General features: G+C 40.1%; 3 protein-coding genes and 1 long non-coding RNA gene across 5 annotated transcripts; 2 read left to right on the top strand and 2 right to left on the bottom strand.

The window, feature by feature from the left end:
- Positions 1 to 1116: 1116 nt before the first annotated feature.
- Positions 1117 to 12501, top strand: LOC148384222 (uncharacterized). The gene is made up of 5 exons (XR_015853326.1): positions 1117 to 1236; positions 9901 to 10815; positions 10909 to 11056; positions 11526 to 11616; positions 12240 to 12501. It is a non-coding gene; the product is annotated as an uncharacterized LOC148384222 (long non-coding RNA).
- On the bottom strand, positions 1728 to 6181 carry litafd (LITAF domain containing). The gene is made up of 5 exons (XM_088357446.1): positions 6050 to 6181; positions 3387 to 3433; positions 3230 to 3322; positions 2927 to 3125; positions 1728 to 2337 (listed from the first exon to the last, which is right to left on the bottom strand). The coding sequence occupies exons 2-5, from the start codon at positions 3427 to 3429 to the stop codon at positions 2217 to 2219; spliced, it is 456 nt and encodes a 151-aa protein (XP_088213572.1). The 5' UTR covers positions 3430 to 3433; positions 6050 to 6181; the 3' UTR covers positions 1728 to 2216.
- On the bottom strand, positions 9509 to 12487 carry slc2a6 (solute carrier family 2 member 6). 2 transcript variants are annotated; one of them, XM_088357444.1, is made up of 9 exons: positions 12255 to 12487; positions 12111 to 12186; positions 11729 to 12000; positions 11524 to 11620; positions 11275 to 11374; positions 10875 to 11068; positions 10591 to 10766; positions 10213 to 10481; positions 9509 to 10148 (listed from the first exon to the last, which is right to left on the bottom strand). In XM_088357444.1, exons 2-9 carry the CDS (start codon positions 12162 to 12164, stop codon positions 9820 to 9822), a joined length of 1491 nt encoding a protein of 496 aa, XP_088213570.1. In that variant the 5' UTR covers positions 12165 to 12186; positions 12255 to 12487; the 3' UTR covers positions 9509 to 9819. The 2 variants fall into 2 exon arrangements, with proteins under 2 accessions (XP_088213570.1, XP_088213569.1); XM_088357443.1 differs by having other exon boundaries at positions 12111 to 12486.
- A 346-nt stretch (positions 12502 to 12847) lies between the features above and the next one.
- clcn7 (Cl-/H+ antiporter 7) lies at positions 12848 to 20199 on the top strand. The gene is made up of 25 exons (XM_088357442.1): positions 12848 to 13207; positions 13910 to 13984; positions 14364 to 14429; positions 14536 to 14601; positions 14708 to 14840; positions 14941 to 15050; positions 15127 to 15207; positions 15285 to 15347; positions 15455 to 15538; positions 15637 to 15730; positions 15921 to 15985; positions 16059 to 16175; positions 16242 to 16296; positions 16389 to 16449; positions 16813 to 16954; positions 17144 to 17237; positions 17308 to 17480; positions 17540 to 17591; positions 17671 to 17798; positions 17907 to 17992; positions 18077 to 18212; positions 18293 to 18352; positions 18416 to 18592; positions 18672 to 18752; positions 19063 to 20199. Exons 1-25 carry the CDS (start codon positions 13094 to 13096, stop codon positions 19147 to 19149), a joined length of 2400 nt encoding a protein of 799 aa, XP_088213568.1. The 5' UTR covers positions 12848 to 13093; the 3' UTR covers positions 19150 to 20199.
- Positions 20200 to 22186: the final 1987 nt, after the last annotated feature.

Here is a 22186-nt window from a genome sequence, read left to right as displayed (position 1 = left end):
GAGGATTGTGTAAAGGACAAAAACCAGCATTGTAAGAAACTTAAATCCCCAGTGATGATTTTTTTTTTTTTCAAGCACAGGTGGAATGCTCCTCAATGCTTAGTGTGGCTCTGTAAAGACAACATTTCTGAATTGTATATTTAAAAATATGAACATGTAAAATTTAAAGAGAAACACTCGCCTTTGTGATGGGGTGCAGAAGGAGCCAGTTGTTCATATTTCTTGTGTGTAGGTTTTTCTTTATTTTTTTCTTTGCGTTCCTGATGTATCATTTGACAGTTCTCTATTCTGTTACATTTGCATATGTTTTCCAAACTAACTGCATCAGTTTTGTCTCGTCTCAAAGTGCAGTACAAAGATGACCTACAGAATCACATCAGTTTTTTTCCAATTGAAAATCCTCAGTGTAGCAGCAGTGTACGACAACTATACCTGTATATTGCCTTTTTGCTGGAAAATGTATGTTGAATAAAATTTTCTACAAAAAAAAATGATGCTTGTTATATCTTTGGCTGACCACCTTAACTCAAGACCTTGAAAAGAAAACTCATTCTACAGAATGCATACATATTTTAGGGTCATCACACTTTAAAAAAAAAAAAAAAAAACTTTTGTCCATGCACTTGAGTGACTGCAAGGAAAATGCATGTCACAATAATTGCAGGTAAGTGATGAATGTTTATTCAATAAAAACACGTAGAGGCGGGGCTCTATAAAACTTACTTTAAATTTATTTGTAATAATTGATACAAAGTGTCCTCCCTCCCCACCACCACCACCACCACATTTGGAGGTTGATTTATGCTACGAGACTGGCAAGAACATTTTTCTCATTTGCTTCATAAGCTGATTTAACTCTCACTATGAGGCACACCCATTCCCACGAGTGGGCCATAAGGGGTCGTGCCTACCCCTAAAAAATACGAACAACCATTTTTTTTTAAATATATTTGTTTTGTTATAAAAAAAATATTAAGAAATAGCGTGATTTTCTTTGATTTGATGACAATATATAATTGACAACCTAATGCAAAGGGACCAACAATTTCTTAGTACTTTATTCAAACATTCAAGACAAAATCTTTAGAAAAAAAACATTGATATAAACTTTTCCCTGCTCGACATTGAATGCAACACTCCGCACAGCCAATTACTTACCTGGTTGTATGCGAGCCAATGAGAAACATCCAAGGGCAAGCGCAATGACAGAGACGGGAAGACGGAAATTGAAGACAGGTGAGTTGAGCTTCTGCTACCATTTATGTGAAGATCGTGGCCAAATATCAGATAAACTATAAAACGTAAACCTTGATCCGGGATTCTTTTCTTTTCTCTAGGCTCGGTATATTCAGTAATTCATATTTGTGTTGTTGCAACGTGTTAAGGGACCCAAACAGAAGTTGTTTCATTCATTGCATGCCTGATTTTTTTTCCATCATTTAGAATTGCTTTTAATTTTGCCCTAAAATGGAAAATCGAAAAGAAAGACACACATGCATTCATATAGACTGTTATTTTTATTCGACAAATATGATTCTAAAATAATTATTGATAGTAGATGAGAAGTCTTTGTGGGGTTAATGGCAGAGATTTATTTCTTTATATCCTATTAAAGAGTCTTTTATATATTTTTTTGTTTCCAAGAAAATAGCAATGAATTTTCATATTTGCAATACGATTGATGTGAAAACATTCAAGTTATAACAGGTGTTTTTTTTTTGCCATAAGCTTCTGTTTTCATCAGGGAATAAAAGTTATTTTACATGTTGCTAGTGGGTTCAAAGTCGGTTGCTGTACATAACATCTTAATCAGCTTTAAGTCCTTCATAAACGGAGACATACACTCATTGAATAGCTTACTCTATTGCATTGTGACACAAACGTGAAATTTCCACTTTTCAGTTTCACATGATTGATCCCTAGAAACAATAAGTTTAAATGTATGTACAGGCCTTCATTTGAACTCGATATAAGAATCAGCGGTGTCAGAGCTTTGGAAAGATATTGTTTGTTGTGGCTGTAAACAAGAGGAAGACGTGCATGGGAGGAGATGAGTGAGAAATGAGCTTTGCTTTATTGCTTAGTATGAAAGCCATGCCAGCTCAAGCAGCCTCACCCATAGAAAAAAGTGACTTTGTTGTTGTCAATTCGCTGTGGGGTCATCTTATTTTGACCCGTGTGTGTTTGTACTTGTGTGTATTGGGTGGTGCGGGGGCTCAGTCACAGCATTTCCTCTTCTCCACATGCAGCAGTCTATTGCAACGGGGGCACGTGTGGTGTGCATCCTTGAATTTTTTTAACACCAGAGGAAGGAAGCACAAGCAGCACACACACAACCTGCAAGACACACAGACATTTAGATTGGTTGGGGGCTGAAGGAAAAACAAAAAAAACAAAAAACAGACTGCAGAGGATGAGGAGTAAATCATTGAGCGTGCACTCGCAGGCACACTCGCTGAAACTAAAACGGAATATCCACCTTTGCTGCGTTTAATTTGAAATTATTTGTTGGTTTATGCTTGAAGCGGGGTGTCAAACTCATTTTTTTGGCGGGCCATTATGACTGTCAACCCAAATAAAGATATGAGCATCTCATTATATACAGTAAAACCTACTAAACAAACTGACAAATAACTAATTTTCAAATCAGACGAGTAAACACTGGTCAAATATTAAAAAAAAGATATTAAAAGTGAAGACAATTTGCAATTCTAGTAATGACACACGAATTTGATGCACAATTTGTTTTCGCGGGCCACATAAAATGATGTGGTGGGCCATATCTGGCCCCCGGGCCTCGAGTTTGACACCTGTGTGCTAGATGATGCTAATTTTCCAATGTGTCAACCATTTTACGTGATTTTACATACTTGAACAGCACGACATGGCCAATAGAGATACATTTGTGTACGCAGAAGTCACTTACCCAAGGCACAAGAATAGTAGAGCCATAAGCCAGGCATACGTCCCTGGTTTGTAAGAGACGTTGGTCATGACTTGCTGCTGGCAGGACGGGCATGTTGTCATGCCAGAAGTATAGCCCAGTGATGTGTCGTAGCTCCTAAAGGTCTTCTTGCCATCGCCATCAAAACCCGAGCTTAAGCCTCCGCCTCCACTCGTGTACACTGAAGGAGAGGACATGTGATGTGACCGTGGCTTGCAATATTTTTTTTTTTTTTAGCGCTAATGCTACGTTTTAAATCAATTTGATTTGTGGTTCTTTTGTTACCTGGTATGTTAGGTGAGACAGTTTCTGTGGTGACAGGGTTGAATGGAGTATGCACATGGTAGACTTTGACCTTGTCTCCTCCAACCTGCTCAACTAAAGCAGAAAAAGAAACCACCTTGAGAACAAATGATGGCAATGATCATGATGATGAGCGTACCTGGAATCGTGTAGGGAGGAGGATTTTTCACATCTGAAGCCATTGTGCTATAATAGAAAGAAGAGAAAAATTAGTCTGAAACTTCTATATTGTGTAATTCTGCTTCCTGCCTCTAGAGGGAGTAAATAGCCTGATCGGTGGAGTACGTGTCATGCTTGGGATGTTTCCACGCTTATTAGAGGCCACGCTGCTGCATTGTGTGCATGTTTTCTGTCAGCAGTCTGGACCAGGGCAACGCCCGGGTGTAGTCGTCGCTTAGCATGCTTTCTTTTGGGTGTGGCTAGCCTTTAGCACGCTAATGAAATGTCTTTGTGTTTCTCACTTTTACGTGCAAAAATAAACACGGCTGCCGCAGGAGACAGATAAAGGTCATCATAGTTTGCATAGACATTGAAATGATGTCTCAAAATGGAAGCTATTTAATCAACTTTTATCTGCGTAGTAGCCAAAACAGCTTAGAACATGAAATCATCGTCACCAAGTTATCATCATAAGGCGACCTATATTCCTGTCATCGGGCCTCACTTTTGGAATGCAAATATGCGCTTGTAAAAAAAAATGTAACCAATGTACGCTACCCGAGATGTAAGAATGGAAAGTTTTTTCGAGTTAACTGAGTAGCTTGCCTACGTTAATGACATACATTAAAAACAACAAAAACATGTCCACATGCTGAGTGATTATCAAAATAAACAAATTGCTAAGCTTAAAGTCTTTCAAACACTTGACAGAGCAAATGATGCTTTATTGTCATTGCTTCTCATGCTCACATATTCCGCTAAAGGAATGTGGGCGAACGACATGCTTTTTCGTACAGATGGAAGGGTGCGCCAAACCAAATGTCAGTGACTAACGTGCTGGCTTAAATGTGTGCGGGATTGATTACATTGCTTTGATCGATATCATTGATATCATTGCGAATATGCGTTTCAGTTGTCTTTCTTCCTTGAGCGCCTAATCTTTTATCAAATATTCATGTGGACATTTGTAGTGGTCCACACTAAAACTAAAAACCCCACTACAAGCAGTAGAAGTATGGAAAGTGGAAATTAACCATATTTGTATTTATTAGTGTCTGTAAAAAAAAAAAAATATCACGAGCAATAGGAAAAGCATTTATGGTTATTTTAGTATACCAAAACTAATGAAAAACTGAACTTGAAATAGTATTTTAGCATAAGTGTCCTTTTTGTCCTTGGCAATTAGTTTAACACCTTTATGGTGAAAAAAATAAAATGAACAAAACAAAGCCACCATGAAAACTAACTTTTTGATATTAAAAAAATCTCAACTGCACCACATCAAAGTTTCCATACAGAGTCAGAGAAACTTAAGTTGCTATGTTAAAATGTGAATGAGTTGTATAATAAAAATAGTTCTTAATCAGGTCAGTCTGCATTCTGCGGTCATGACAACAAGCGTCATAAGTCCCCGCCCTGCTCACGTCACTTCGCCACTCACAGGCATCAAACCTGAGCCAAAGGTGTGGTTGGACCGCATGTGGCATCTGTGCTGGTCTAACCAGACTGAAGGAGGAATTTTCTTCATCCTCAGACCGCCTTTAATCAACTCACAAAGGAGCAGCGGGCGCGGGTAATTACCTCATTAAAAGTTTGACGTCGCACAGCTGAACTTCTGAGATTAGCAGAAATATCCCATTATGCCAAGTTTTTGCATTTTGACTCATGATATAAAAAGCTAAAAATGCTCAGTGGCGAATCACAAAATTTACAAGTTGGAAATTCCACTATAGGAAATTCTACAACTGGGATATTGCATCTGTGCATTTCTTCCAGAAGCAAAAATATTTTACAGCGTGGGACTTTCATCACATAAAACAGCAAACATGTTTTTGATGAATCAATCAACTTCACTACCAGAGCCTAAAATAAACATCAGTCATGTCTATTTGTGAATATTTGACAAATCCCCTTAAAAGTACGTTTTGATTTGTCTGAACAATTATAATAATGAAGAAATAAGACTATTTACTCTGTACCAAATAAAAGGGAGGGCTAATTCATGCCTAGCAATTGTCTTAAGCCACTTATTGCATTTGAGAACATTCTGCCCCTGTATGATAATAATGCCTCCATTCTTTGACAATGTGAACACAACAAGTTATGGCTGCACCTTGGGAACACAATAACTTTGTTTGTATTGCCACTACCCACACAAGTTATGGGAAAAAATATTTCATCATCGCATCAGCTGCAAAAATTCTGATTGGTATGCCTGATAAAAAAAACATTCGCTCTGCTAATCCACCGACGAACCTGTTCGCCTTAAATCAAAGCTTGACTTGTTGTGTTTATTGAAGTGAAATCGGAATATAATTAGCCGCCTCGCATTCAAGCAGTATATCTGAGCAAAAAAAGAAACATTTAATTTCATAATCCACTTTATGGATCAATTTTGTATCTAAAAAACTGAAATATTCTTTTACATCTTTTTTTTTTTAAAATCATGACTGCAAAGATGATTACAGAGAAGCAAACCATCTTGAACCTGTTGTTAATTTTCCTTACTTCTCCAAGCTATTTTACATCCCGCAGGTCGTGCCTACCAAACGAGCAATATTAAAACCCCTTCCATGCCAATAATCAATTCCCCTTCATTTCAATATCCGTAAAGAGAGAACAATCCATGGGTGAGAGTCTCACCTGTTTCAGGTGCTGGCCTCGAAGTGCAAGGATCAGAGCGAGCTGCAGCCACTACTGCAGCTTTCGACGGTCCAGACGCAACACCACTGCCGGGTGGAGCCGCGTCACCTGTACCTCTAAACCCCGAAACCACGCCCACAAGCCCCGCCCCTTCATCAGGACGCCGATTCTCGCTAGGCGTAACTGAAAGATTGCCACTTTGTTCTTTGTCGCTCGCAGATTATTGAAGGAGTGTGTGTATGTGTCACCCACTAAAAGGGAGCCAAACCTGTTCCTGCTCCTGCTGAGTTTTGCTGTAAAACGCATCGACTAACTCTGAAGCTCTTTGGGCCTTAAAACGTGACCTCCGGGTCATGAATTGATACTGAATGATGCAACATCTAAAACTAACATATCCCTCGAGACAGTTGAAGGAAATATAATTAAGTAGTCTGAATTTTGATTGTCATTTTTAAGGTAGTGGCACTTCCGTTGGACATTTCCTGTGGAAAAGTACGTGATCGGAATGTCGATCAATGTCTTTTAATTACAAAATTACTGAAATCAGGATGTGTCGTGTAGCATCGCCGCACCCTTTTCTTAAAAGGGAAAGGCAAGTCAAATTATCTAAATGTATACACAAATTAGCTGCCCATTCTTCTTCTTTGTCTGCTTTTACAAAGCTCCAAACTTTACGATATGGAGTGACTACAACATAAACAGAGGAAAAGCTCAATTTATGGATTTACGTTCACAAACATCCCGCGGGGGAATATTTGGAATGTCACAAGAGAGGATGGGTAGAGGTGTGGCAAATATGTTTAAGAGAATGAAACGCATCTGTCAACATAATATTCTGGAAAAATAAAAAATGAGGGAGATAGGAGTGAACTTGACCATTGGGTTAGTTTTGGATATTTATACTAAATCAGCTGTAGCATCTAAAAAAATTATGTTCAAAAATTTAGTCCAGCATTCCCCAATTAAGTGAAGTTGGGCAATTTCCTGTGGCACACAGGTCTGACATTGAAAATGTGTTTTGGAAATTAAAGATGTGGTTTTGACCAGCTAAAAATAGAACAGCATCTTGTTTGGTGTTGCTTTTAAGTGGACCCAAACAAAGTAAGCGAGCCAACAGGAAGTTTTCATTTCAAAGATGTCTGGTCGCTATGATGAGATAAGGACAATAATTAGTAGGTAGTCCAAAACAAATATCGCACGCCAGCATGGGTAGAAGTGAGATCAGCTGGATTGGAATAGTTTACAGAAATTCTTGAGTATTTGTTAAAATACGCTGGGCTGATTATACCTTGCTGTGATTTTTTTTTACAGTCAGAAAGGGCCTCAAATAATTACACCAAGCCTAACACAAGGATGTAAAAAAAAAAAAAAAAAAATCAGGATGACGTCAATGGAAATCAGACATAAAAGTGCTGCTTAGGAATAGATTACCTGGGAAAGATTTTGACCTGCAGCAACTCTGCGAGGAATGTCAAAAGTTACCAATGACTCATCTTCTACACGTCGCTAAAGACGTTCGTAGCCTGTAAAACTCGATATACATGTGACAGGTTCCCCTCTCCACCACTGCATTTCTCGACACATTCTTGTAAAGATTCTTCAACACATGGATTTATTGTGATGTCGCTCTGTGACTTTCCCCGGGCTTCGTTTTGCCGTGCGTCTGTCATAGCAGCTCTTTTCCAAACACATGTTCGGATTGCACGCCTGTTCCACCGCATTTTTGCAACCGTTTGTCATCGGATCAGCATGTACAGAACCGAGCCGCCTTTTTATTCCTGTTTTGGAATTTTATAAGCACTGCGGACTCAAGCCTGGAGCTTTCACCGGGGTGTTGATATTTTTAGTCATGTTGTGTTTATTTGCTCAGTTGTCGCAGAAAAAAAAAACACACAAGTAAGCCATGTAGGGAAAGGTGTGAGAGGGTGTTGCCTGTGCATGATGTCAAATGGGTGAGGTGGTGGTGGTATGTGCGTGTCTGTTTCGACCGGCCTGATGAGCGACATTCCAAGCAGTAGAGACATCCTCACAGCATTGTACATTATATTATTGTTGCACTGTCAAGTGTTGAAATACACATGCTGGTTGACCTTTCCATTTTTTTTTTGCTTGGGGGTTCGTAACATGCTTGCAAAAAAAAATCCCCTAAATAAAAACCTGAAAATAAAAAAAATTGTAAATTAAATAAATAAAAGATTAATAAATAAATAAAATGATGCAAGTTTACATTTAATTTAACCTCACATCCAGACTCAAGAAGTGCCTGAGGACAAATCTTTATGAGAAATGGTTCAAACTGTTTACACCAAATATTTTGATGTTAATCTGGATTCAAAAGCTGTGGAGGGAGATGGCTTGTTTAGGTCTGACTCGGTTTGGTGAATGAGATGACATAGCGAGTAAAACAAAAAGATAACTCCGGGCGCAACTATGTATTAAAAAAAATAAAAAATATCTACTAACCGACACAATCTAGAGTTGTATCCAAAATTAAGATATTCAAATTTGACTTGCACTTTTCAGAACAGTGTTTATTTAAGTATTTATTTTTATTAGTGTAGGCAAAAAAATTGAACTCATGTTAAAATATTCAAGTATGATTCAGTGAATCATATTAGCACAATACTAAATATATTGTAACGTGTTTGTTCTCATTAAAATTGTTTTACAAACTTTATTGAGCCAATACAGTTTTTATACTTTTCCAAAAGTGTTAGTGGTAAGACTTCATCATATTTTGATGCATTTTATTTTTTTTTAGGAGATCTACACAAATAATATAGTTCCAGTCAAAATTATTCAACAAATAAGATTTATTTACAAAGGTTACAAAATGTCTTAATTCTGTTCATAAAGATGCATGTTGCTGCTTACAGAATTTTAGTCGAATGTCCCTCAGACAGCGGTGGCGAGAGGGCAGTAAATTAGGGACACACAAAGTGGGTGGAGTCACGAATGCAAAAAATAGACTCTGACTCAGCAGGTATATAAACTCTGAGTGGAGAGAAGTACACTCGTCCAAACACTTCTGCTAAGGCGACTTGATCGTGAATGTCCACAAATTTAAACTTTTCAACATTATTATTCATTATTTTCTTAAATCATGTGCTACCTTGTGTACTCTCTCAATGGATATTTTGCAAGCATCAAAGTCATGACGTTAGAAGAATCAAAATGCGTCAATAAAATGTGTCACCTTCATGTAATGCATTTTTGTAATTACATCTGGAGTTTGGCGAGCCATTCCTGTTTTTTTGTTTTTATTCATTTCCACTGTCATTCATTATCGTCAAGTATCATTTCAGCTTTTGTACAAGAGAACTTTTTTTTTTTAATTAGTCAAAAACAGCCAAAATGACACTCATTTCATTAAACAGAGACACACACACAGGAATACTGTACATGCATCCGCCACGCAAGCCTGTGGTCGACTACCTGACCCCACGTGACCTGTCTGCGATAAATCAAAACGACAGGTGCCAACATATTTGTTCTCGAGATTGGCGAACCTGCTGGATGTCATTATGCAAATAATTTACAATGTTCAAATGTCTTTTGGTATGCGTGTAATCTACAAAGCATTGCATTCAAATATTAATCCTTTCTTTTTCTTCTTTTCTGCAATCAGAGGCCATTTTAATTTTTCTTAAGCTTCTCCAAAGGCCCTCGAAAATGTCAGCATATCATGCAAAAAATCTAACAAAGCTTATTATTATTACTCATCACATAAGGAACAGTGGGAGAACATGCCACACAGAAATATCCAACGTTCACTCATCAGCTGTTTGTGCATTGTTGTGATCATGATAACTAAATCGGCGTGTCCTGAAATAGTTCTCGATTTCTTCCAGAGATCTTCCTCGGGTCTCTGGGACGCACAACGCGGTGAAGAGCAGACACAGGACGCACACCACAGTGAAAAAACAGTACGGCACGTATAGGCCGTAAGTGTCTGCCAGGTGAGTGAAGGCGTCTGTGAGCGCGAAGGCCGTCAACCAGCTGGCAGCCACGCACAAACCCGAGGCCACGCCCCTGACGGCCAGAGGCAACACCTCTGACATGAGCAGCCACGTGATTGGGCCCCATCCCATGGCGTATCCTAGGAGACAAACAAAAAGCTTGCATAGATAGCTTTCAATAGGAGATTTTTTTTAATCCCTTACCAAATATAAATACGACGACGCTGATGAGTGGAACAACCGTTTGATTGCTCGCCAGATGAGCGGCATCATGGTGGAGGTTGCGCTCCATCGTGGTGAAGTTGGAAGGTGGTTTTGGTGTGTTGTGGGAAATCATGGTCAGAATCAGCATGGATAAGAACATCAGAGAGCTGGAGATGTACAGCAGAGCTTTGCGCCCTGCCTTGTCCATCAAAACGGCCGCCAAGCTGACAGAAACAAGGCGAACCAATCCGACGATTGCCGCATCGTATCTGACACAGTGAACAGAGACAGTGACTAATTATGTAAAAAAATGGTCATCAATTAACGATAATGATACGTGTTGCGCAATGAGTGAACAAGTCGGGCGGCATTTCACACCTAGGCTCCAGTGAGACATTGCTCTGAGAAAAGATGGGCTCCAAGTAGACAAGAACGGGGCTGATGCCAGTCAGCTGCTGCAGGAAACGCATCACGACGGAGATGAGGATGGGCCGGTAGTAGACGGGCTTGGCCAGCTGGGTCCATGTGACCCGTTTCTGCAGACTGATGCTGTGCTGAAATGAAAAGCACGTTGTGAGAATCTGCGAGTTGCTATCATACACTGTGAGCCAATCCGACTTTATTCTTGTCAAGTTCTAACTTCTTCATAGTGTACTTCTCACCTTGATGGCATCAAGCTCGCTCTGTATGTCATAGTCGGCTCCCCTCAGCCAGTAGAGGGCCTGCTCGGCCTGCTCCTCTCTGCCCAGGGAGAGGAGCCTTCTTGGGGAGTAGGGCATGAAGACGAGCAGCACTACCATCAGCAATGCCGGGATGGATCCTACCACTGCAAGCCATCGCCATGGTAACACCAGACCTGTACATCATATCATCGGACATATGCTAAAGTTAGAGAACAGCAAGTTGTGCAAAAGCTGCATTCAAAAGGTCAAATTAAGTTGACCTGCAGGTTCTAGTGCATTTTAGGTTCATCCTCAAATTCTAGGCAAAAACCAAATATCCCATAGTTTCCATGAAACAAATGAAATTCATTCATCCATAGTGATTAATGTAAAGTTCAACCTAAAGCGTATAGCGCCAGCGCTCCGAACACCGCCGTAATCTGAGGGCAGGTTCCCAGAGCTCCTCTCAATGATTTGTGCGAGATCTCTGAGATGTAAACCTGAAAAAAAAAAGCAAAAAATATAAAGAATGACCTTTTACTGATGTTTTGTCTGTCCACAAAATACATTGCATAATTACTAAGAAAAGGGGAAAAAAAGCAAATGTTTTATCATAAAGGGATAAAAAAATGTAACCATGGCAACCCACAGGAATGGAAGCTGCTGTCACCCCTCCGGCGACACCTGTGAGGAACCGGCCAAAGTGGAGCATCCACAATTCCACAGCCCCTCCCAACAACAGGTAACTGAAATGCACACATTCAGAATGAAATCAGTTGCCATGACAACCAACAAATCCATTCAATCTTGCAGCAACAATTTACTATCTTTTAAAATATAATTTAATATCTGACCCAATAGCAGAAGGGATGGCTGACACCATAATGCTCAGCTTTCTGCCGATCAGGTCATTCAGTAGCATAGCTCCGAACCCGCCGGAGGCCACTCCCAGCATGTAGACTGAGCCGAACAAGGCTGCCTGGGACGTGTCCATCCTTAGCCGGGGGTCCGCATCAGGACCCTGGAGCACTGGCAGGACGGGAGACGGATAGACCAGGGAGTAGCCAAAATTGAAATTCCCCAAGACGGCCGCAAAAACGGCCAGGAGCAGTTTGAATTTGTTGAACTGGATTGGAGAGCGGAGATTAAATGAATCAAAATGTATCCAAACTTCTTGAAATGTACTTCAGTAAAAGTAGTTGTATTTTTAGTAGGGGTAAGTTTTGTATCTCTTACCGTAGGTTCTTGTGATGCCTCATTTGAGTGAAGTAGAGGTCTTTCTTCATCCATATCAGCACAGGACTGCAGTAGCCTTCAAGAAAAATGACAAAGTGGCCAAGATAGCCTGTTTTTTTTTTCTTTCAGATCAGTCATACTTACAAAAAAGAAACCTGTGAGGGATGTCTGGTGCAGGAATGTCCCGTTTGAAGAAATGAACATACTGGCTGCCGGTAAAGCAGCCAGCATGAAATTGAAAGTGGGAAGTGGATCACCACTGGACTTTTGTAAATGACCAACTGGAATATTTCTGGTGGTGAAAATTACTCGGTCATCAGAATCTGACTCAGTCTAAGTCCTTTTGTCCTTTAGGTTTACTGACTGTCTGTCATTTTTTTTCTTTCTTTTTCTATAGACAAACAAGAGTTTGTGCAGGAACATGGGAATTGTTGATGATGGCACTCAAAATGAAAATGAAAGCAGAAGATAAATTCCTTTGTTGAGTCAGGAGACAAAAAGTACAGTTGCTATGAGTGAGTGAGCGTGAATAGTTGTTTAACTGAGTGGCCTGTGATTGCTTCACTATGTTGAATATATTTGCTTTAAATTGCTTAAGATGAGTCTCATAAGAGTTGGAATGACACATGATGGCACATTAAAAGTGCATTAAGAGGATTCCTTATTAAATTCCACAAATTAATTATTTAATATCCTTCATCCAGAAAGAAAGTGTTTTTAAATGTCATGTGTGGTTATTCGTAACATACTCAGTGACAATAGTAATCTATCACCTCGTGTGTTGGCATATTAGCTTAAAACTACAATACCCATCATTCATTGCGAATAACGGACATTTTTGGTCCAGCACGCGACCCTTACAAAAGCGTCACGAGTCACGGGAATGATGAGCTCGGGCAACTAAGGCTAAAGATGGCTCAATATATTCGTTTATTTCAATTTATTAAGTAACACCGTAATTGTTGGAGGTTCCGGTGGCCGCCATGGCTAACATCACGAAGAAAGTGTCTTGGTCCAGCCGAGCTGATGAGTCCGGTGCCACGGGGGAAGCGACGCCGCTGCTGAACGGTGCCGATAAACGTCAACATTCCAGAGAGGTCCGTACTGCAAAGCTAGCATGCTAAGCTAACAGCTGATTGAAGTACATGTTTTCTCAATGAATGATCGTAAAAATACTGCAAATAATGTTTGCGAAGATATAGTATTTGCAAACTAAATGTTCGTCATATCGGTGCATCTTTTTTTTACCCTCCAAGTTAATTAAAAAAAAACGTGGTATTGACAGTGTCAAATAATTTTGTCCGGTTAATAAAAGTTTTATTGTAAAAAAAATAAAATTGTTCAATCGGAGGAGTTGAGAGCATTACTGAAATTAATCTTTCTTTAAATTAGTTGATTAATTGTCGACAATAAATTCATTTATTCATCTGCTACCATCATTGAAGTCAGCAGTTCCATTTACTTCGCAACACTGGAAAATGAGCCATACTTCCACCAGAACTATTCATGTCACACTTTGTCCTCACTCAAGGTGGAAACGCACGCAACTCATTCTTATTTCAGTATTTTGTATTTTCCACTGTACTTTCCACATTTAGACTCTGCTTAATTACTGCAGCTAAATAAACAATTTCTGTTATTAAAGGCAGCAATAAAGGACCAGTATAAAAGAAAATGCATGAGTTGTGTCTGTTCCATTTCTTCCCCATAATTGGCTATTGTGGTGAATCGTCATGATGCTTATATTCACAAAGCATTCATTGATAAATGTATTTCTTCTTTGTGTTCATGCTCTGTAGCCTGGAGGAGGTTCTGTATTTCAAATAGGAAGACTCAGTAATGTGGATTTAGAAGAGGAGGTCACACCAGATGAGGTAAAGTGTCACTTTGGGATACTTCCTTAAGGTTGATGTCTCTCCCACTCTTTTCTCGTAATGTCATACATCCGTTCCCTCAATGTATTAAATAAAAACGTAGTATGAGGACGTTCCTATTTTATGAATGGAACATACGAAATCTATTAAAATAGCATAAAATTTGCCTTGTTTATAGAAGTTCAATCAAGGACGAAAAGTTGTAATTGTAAATATACAAGAACCCATCTGAGGGTCACATGACTGTCCTGAGGCTTGACACCGTCACAATTGTTTCCTTGAAGATACTGAAGATAATAGATTCATGTGATTTTTGACTAATGTCATGCTTCTCTCATCAATCTAACTGAGTCCCTTTTTTTTTATTCCCATCTTGCAGGAGTCCCATCGAGGTCATCCCAAAGAAATCCCTCATAATGAGAAGCTACTATCACTCAAATTTGAGGTAAAATTCTCTTGGAAAAACTTTGCGATCATCCTTAGTAAGATTAATTTGCTTGTGCAAAAAAGTTACAATTAAAACTTTTATTTGCATTTCTTGGTATGTTTAGAGTCTTGACTACGATAACATTGAGAACCAGCTGTTTTTGGAGGAGGAAAGGCGTATGAGTTATCTGGTGAGTGGGTTGGTGTCACACACACACATGCACAATCAAATATATTCACTTATACTTAGTTCTAGTGAATAAAGGTTACATTCCTTTTCCTACCTCATTGTTTTAGGGTTTTCGCTGTTTGGAGATCAGTCGCTGGGTGGTCTGCGGCCTGATCGGCTTCCTGACGGGCCTCATTGCCTGTTTCATTGATATTGTGGTGGAGCAGCTGGCTGGATTCAAATACCAAGTTATCAAAGAAAGTATCCTTGATACATTTCAACAAACTCAGTTGATAGGTAAACATTATGAGAGGCACTTCTCAAGGTGAGTACAGCTTTCCTTGACCCTTGACCTTTGAAGATATTGAGAGGTTTACAGAGGTGGGCGGACTGTCGCTGTCGCTCATCCTCTGGGCTGTCTTAAACTCCGCCTTTGTCATGGTGGGAGCAATCATTGTTGCCTTTTTTGAGGTAAGAGGAAGATTAAAAAATCTGTGAAAAAATGATCACCACTCATCAAATTGATTTTTCCATGTACTATTTGAAGCCTATTGCAGCAGGAAGTGGTATCCCGCAAATAAAGTGTTACCTAAATGGAGTCAAGGTTCCTAGAGTGGTTCGACTCAAGGTAGCAACACATACTTTGGATAACCGATTAATAGAAAAAAAAAATTGCATGATTAAATATTATGTGTTCTTTGTCAGACACTGGTGGTGAAAGTGTGTGGTGTTATTTGCTCAGTCGTGGGTGGACTCGCTGTTGGAAAGGTAAGAAACATTTGAAATCCTTATATAAATACGACACATTTTATTTCAATGTTAATTTTTTTTCTGTATTTCCTTGGCTATATGGCAATGCCCGACCATTTTTTTAGGAAGGTCCTATGATTCATTCTGGTGCAGTTGTAGCTGCAGGAGTGTCTCAGGGCAGGAGCACCTCCTTAAAAAGAGACTTTAAGGTCAGTGTTGGGTGTGTGTTATTGTAACACCATGCCCATCCTTTTTTTTTTGTCTTCATTATAGCGCGTGGTGAAAATATTTTGGTGCCTGTTTGCAGATCTTCGAATACTTCCGCAGAGACACGGAAAAACGAGATTTTGTTTCTGCCGGAGCTGCCGCTGGAGTCTCGGCTGCTTTTGGAGCCCCAGTTGGTAAAAATCAACATCAAAATGGAGTTGGGCAATATTAAATAGCCGCAAGGAGTTTAGTGAGAACTGGTAGAGCCACAGTTAAACCATAACGAGCCTGGTAGAAGGTTCAAGCCTATTAAGCGTGTGCCTATTAAGAAATTACACCATTTTAATATGTCAAAATCGCAGATACATTTTTTTGGGTCAACAGGTGGCGTGCTTTTCTCCCTCGAAGAAGGTGCTTCTTTCTGGAACCAGATGCTCACATGGAGGATAGTAAGTCACAGAGATCAGGATTTCCTAGTCGTAACAGTAACTGACCTTTTTGACCTTTCCTTTTCATCCGCAGTTTTTTGCATCCATGATCTCCACCTTCACCCTGAACTTCTTCCTCAGCATCTACCACAAAAACCCGGGGGACCTTTCCAACCCCGGTCTCATCAACTTTGGACGATTTGAGAACGAGGTAAGCACCTAAATGTTTTTTTAAGCCCAATCTGTATGAATGACACCATATCATTTTGTTTTTCAGAGCGTGGCCTATTACCTCTATGAAATTCCCTTATTCATTGCCATGGGTGCTATAGGTAATAAAAAATATTTCTTCATGCATCCTCTCAACAATCAGTTTGATTACTATGTGGAGTGCAAAGAAAACAAACTCATTTTCCCAATGCAGGTGGACTTCTAGGAGCTCTGTTCAACGTTCTCAACTACTGGCTGACTATCTTCAGGATAAGGTGAAGGCTGGCCGAGGGCAAACAGTATTGCATTAGTCACCGCCAAAGGGTCACATGTTTTTTGTGTCTGGCAGAAATAATACAAAATATGTGCGCTAGCATCATCTGGTGTCATGTGACTAAAGTGTATAAATAGCCACAGTGTAGAAACAGGTATGATTGCTTTGAGAGGTGTGAGAGAACTTCGAATATTTTCTTCGTTATCGTCGGACCAATCGTTCATACTCGTGTTAAATAGAAGTCAGCCTACACCTACTTTGGTTTTAAAAACACGTTTGTCATCGAAATATTTTGCTAGTCATGACGGATGAGCGTGAAAATATTCTTTACTAAAACCACAACATGATGTTGCGTGCGTGTCAGGTACGTCCATCGACCTTGTCTACAAGTGATGGAGGCCATGTTGGTGGCTGCCGTGACGGCGACAGTGGCGTTCACCATGATTTACTTCTCCGACGACTGTCAACCTCTCGATCCCGAGCACACGGAGGAGTACCCTCTGCAGGTACACACACACACAATTTTAGGGACATATAAAGACTTAAAAAATAAGTATTGCATATGCGTCAGCTTCCCTTTTTAGTCAGTCTTGTTTCGTGCCAGCCTTTGAGGAAGTAAGCACACATATGTGTCCTTGAATGTTCCATCCCGAATAATATTCAGAAATGAAGCTTTTCTTTTCTTGTCTTTGCAGCTGTTCTGTGCCGATGGGGAATATAACGCCATGGCAACAGCCTTCTTCAACACTCCAGAGAGAAGTGTCCGGAGCCTTTTCCACAACCAGCCGGGTAAATATTTGTGATTCCACAAGCAGAAGGAAAAAAAAGCCTGTTGGTTATTCCCGTCTCTCCTTGACAGGATCTTACAATCCTCTCACGTTGGGCTTGTTCACGCTCACATACTTCTTCCTGGCTTGTTGGACGTACGGCCTCACCGTGTCCGCTGGAGTCTTCATCCCATCTCTGCTTATCGGAGCCGCCTGGGGAAGACTATGCGGAATTTCGCTATCCGCCATCTCGGCCACCGGATCGGTATGTCTGGAAAGAACTTGCACAAATACCTGGATTCTAATAGTCACGTGTGTGTTTAGATCTGGGCTGATCCTGGTAAATATGCCTTGATCGGAGCCGCAGCTCAGTTAGGTGAGTTGATTTAACTTCTAATGGACGCCAGCTCTTTGCGTGTCGAATGTGAAATAATAATCGTGTGTTGTGCGTGCAGGCGGCATTGTGAGAATGACTCTCAGTTTGACCGTCATCATGGTGGAGGCCACGGGGAACGTCACGTATGGACTTCCCATCATGCTAGTCTTGATGACAGCTAAGATTGTTGGAGACTACTTTGTGGAGGTACGCAATAATATTAGCATTGTTTTCAAGTCAGTTTGGCTTCTGTTGTATAAATAGTGTTGAAATAAAATCACACAGATAATGGAATATTCCGTCTTGTTCCGTCAGGGTTTGTACGACATCCACATTAAGCTGCAGAGCATTCCCTTCCTGCATTGGGAAGCTCCTGCCACCTCACACTGGCTAACAGCTCGGTAACATCTCTGATTATACTGGAGAAAACCATAAGTTCACCAGTGCTAAATAATCTCCCCTAACTTTTGTCAAATTTTTTTCAGGGAGGTGATGAGTTCTCCCGTCACCTGCCTGAACAAGGTAGAAAAGGTGGGAACCATCGTCGACATCCTGAGCAACACATCGACCAATCACAATGGTTTCCCCGTGGTGGTGCTGCAAGGTGAATCCGGCGAAGAGGTTAGTCGTTTGTGACACATCATCCAAATATTTCCAATCTGACTGCTCGCCTTTCATTTGACTTCTTCTCTTCCGTTCAGCCAGCAAAGCTCTGCGGACTCATCCTTCGCTCACAGCTCATCGTTCTCCTCAAGCACAAGGTGAGTGGAAGGAGGAACGCATTTGACCGTCACTAGACTCCCCCCCTCGCTTTGTGCTCGAAGGTGTTTGTGGAGCTGGCTCGGTCGCGGCTGACCCAGAGGAAGCTCCAGCTGAAGGACTTCAGAGACGCCTACCCGCGCTTCCCCCCGATCCAAAGCATCCATGTCTCTCAAGATGAGCGAGAATGTATGCTGGACCTTTCGGAGTTCATGAACCCAACGCCCTACACCGTTCCACAGGTAATACACAAGAACGCTCAGCTGTTTGTTGGTATAAGTGGATGGAGTGGTCTTTTGGACAGAGATGAATTGTTTGCAGGAAACATCTCTTCCTCGCGTGTTCAAGCTGGTCAGAGCGCTGGGCCTCAGGCACCTGGTTGTGGTGGATGATGAGAACAGGGTAAGCATGGACAATTGTCTCCAGTTTCAAGCACAAAATCTAAGATTCCATTTTTATTTGTGTTGGTATGCATGTTAATGTTACAAAAAAAAATTCTTATTCAATTTTTTTAGCAGTTGTCACTCACACCACAAAGCGTTTTACTGCCACCTATTGGATGATAATATAACACTATCCTGTCGTTTTAGCCACAGTTCAAATTTAGTATTCAGCAATTTTTCTTTTTTTTTTTTTTTTTTTTTTTTTACATAGGAGAATATTTTTATAAGCATCTAAAGTTTTACACCAGCCACTTCTCTTCACTCTTCAGGTGGTTGGACTAGTGACCAGGAAGGACTTGGCTAGATATCACCTGGGCAAACATGGACTGGAGGAACTTCAGCTGGCCCAGACATAGTGTACACAAACACACTCATACACACGCATGCAAAAACAGTGCCATAGAACTTTGCCGTAGCCCGACGATGACAAGTGCCTAATGTGATGGTCAAGGAGGATTACCATGACGACCAAACACATCTCCAGGCAGGGGCTCCATCACCAAAGAGCCCAGTTTGTCTTTCCTCCACTCTATGTGAAAATCATACTGTAGCTTCTTCTATACACGGCGCTTTGTTGTCGTCATCTGTCCCAAACAACCTTGTTTGTATTTTCTAGTTCTGGTCCATTATTTTCAACATTTGTTTCACGGAAAATCGTCATAATCACGACATATGGTGAATCTGTCTGATGAATTTGTTGTAATGCAAACCAATTAGAGTTGAATAGTTTATACCAATGCTTTTGTGCACTACATTAATTTTAGATGTTGCAATTGGAAGGTAAAACGGTACTAAAAAGTAGTCGTTAATTTCATGTTTTTTCTCCGCGTTCACAATGTTCTGTTGTTTTGCACTGAGAGAATTGTGTTATTTATTCTTTGTTTTAGTTTTAACAGAATATGAGGAAAACAGAAGACATGGCTTTCCCGCACAACCTGTCCAGTGTGTTTTTTAAAGAAAAGTGAAGTAGCAGATGATTTGCCCCTTTTCTGTCTTTGCTAGAAATCAGGTACGCCCTCCTTCCTCTATTTATCTGCTTCTCTATTTTTCAACATTTACTGTCTGGGGGAGAGGAAACAAAAAATCAACTTTACAATGGGATATACAGTTTTATCATCAAAAAAATATTTGCACTGTGGCTACTACTGAAAAAAAAAAGTGTGACATGGGAAGCTCAAAACGAATGTAAGCAAAGATTCTAACCCTATTGATATCATGTGAAATACAAAAAAATCATATTTTGGGATTTTTAGCCCGTTTAGTCAATGTTGTCACTGTTACAGTCTTTATTTTTACGCTTTCTTTTGTTTTTGTGTTGTACAGTTCTCCATGTAGAAAATAAAGCCTGTGTTCTATTTTATAACAATTGGATTAATTAACAAAATAAATGATATATTGTGAATATATCTCACGCGCAACACTTGTATCAATTCAGGCAGCTGTGGGAGCTTTTTTTTTTTTCTTTCACAGCCTTTAAACATCACAACCTTCCTGGGTGTAGCTCCAGACTATCCCTTTATGACCGCAATGCACTTTAATTGCTTCTTCCAGATAACTCAGTGTGCAACGAGTCTCATGTGGTCTATGGATGAGACTGTTCTACAACATGATATTGACACAACTACTTAAGCTCAGTGCAACTTTGGTTGATGACTAAGTATTAATACACATTGTATTATCATGTTCCATTTGCAAATGTAAACAGACTTTTTGGAAGCTTCATGCTCTGGAGCATGAAGGGGCTTGTGTGGTAATCTGACGTCCAACGAGATGCTCACAAGGCGTGGTAAGTGTAACGCTTCTTACTTTGTCTCTAACCAGAGTTGCCACTAGATGGCGACAAATCGCCAAAATATTTACACGTTCAAACTTGGGTAGGGTCATACGTCATTTTTTTAAGAACCAAATTCATGCTTATGAAGACAGATGTCAATAATTGTAATTGAAGAAAAAAAATAGAACACTTGATTACTGTCAATGACACCAAATTGGTCAAACTGAAAACTTGACCTCTCACATTTTCACTCTTTATGCCCTTTTTTTTTTCTCACCTGTGCTTTGGATAATTTTGGTCATTTGTGCTAATTTTGTGAGTAATAGACCACTAAATTAATTCCTGGCGGTTTTGTCTAATTCACCTTTTTATTTTTGATGCTATTTTGTTAAAACTAACATGCTGAATTTACTATTTGTAATCCTTCTCTCCAGGTCAAGCATGAGACTTATAATGCCAAGCACTATAGAAAATGAATATATACAGTTCAGTTTGTTTTATTTTCTTGATACAAGCAATGGCGGGTTTCGCCCCGCGTTGGTACTTAAACAGTTTTGTCCCGTTTGACGAAGAAAATTGTGATAATGCACAGTTAAAGCCCCAGAGTCTTTTCCACTGACACACTCTTTATGACACCATCCAGGCTGCGGGGTTCAGCCACACATTTTTATAGATGGGCCCCCCACCTGGGACCACTGCCGCCTTTGATTTATATTTCCATAAAGCAATAGGAATATAATAGCTTTATGCTCGGCTTGCTTTAAAACAGACAGGAGAGAGAGACTCACTGCTGCCACTGGCAGGCCGATTGATAGAGTGAGGCCGTTCTATCACATTCATTTTGGTTGTCGTTAACCATTTTAAGATATTGGTTTAGCTCATAGTGGTTTTAAAGTGACGTTTTCATTGGTGGAATCTGCCGTGGTTTTTTGATTCAGTGCTAGGTTTATGTTTGCTCTGCACTTCACAGTGCTGTTGTATTTCGACCACTAACGAGGTTTTCGTCGTTTGTGTTGTTTTACAGGGTGCCACATCCTGATAAACCTGAAATCCGCAGGGTGCTTTTTAACACAATTTGGTGGAGGAATGAAGCTTGAGTCACATATTGGACCTTTGTCTGGGTCTGAGGTATGCATGTGCACATCTTCGGATAAGATTGTTTTTTAAGGCAGCACATTACTTGCCTACTGAACGGAACATTAATGGGAATGTCAAGTCAAAAGGTCTTTACAATGGCATTCAGCAGTTTGACACTTGGGGGTCAGGTAACGGCCAATCACGGCTTGACCTTTGGTCACGTGACATTTACTTAGGCATTGTGATGTCATTTTTAGTCCACAGCAGGTGACAAAATGGCTGCATACTGAGATGGATAAAAATGGGTGGATTTTGACGCTTAATTCATATTTGACTAGTATTAATCAAAAGTTCGTGTTTAGACTAGTGGAGATGCATCGAACATATTATTGTGAAGACATTTTTTGACTTGGCTTTCCCTTTAAGAATCGTTTGGCCTTTGTGAGAATGTGTTTGTAGTGATTAACTTTGAAATCAGACAGCAACATTAATTCCTTAAGCCCTTTTCACTTTTCTCACTTAATATCTGAAATTCATTCATC

This window comes from Syngnathus floridae, chromosome 17, assembly GCF_059516105.1.
Source record: "Syngnathus floridae isolate MCC-2025c chromosome 17, RoL_Sflo_1.0, whole genome shotgun sequence".
NCBI lineage: Eukaryota > Metazoa > Chordata > Actinopteri > Syngnathiformes > Syngnathidae > Syngnathus > Syngnathus floridae.
This window is presented reverse-complemented; position numbering and strand designations above follow the sequence as displayed.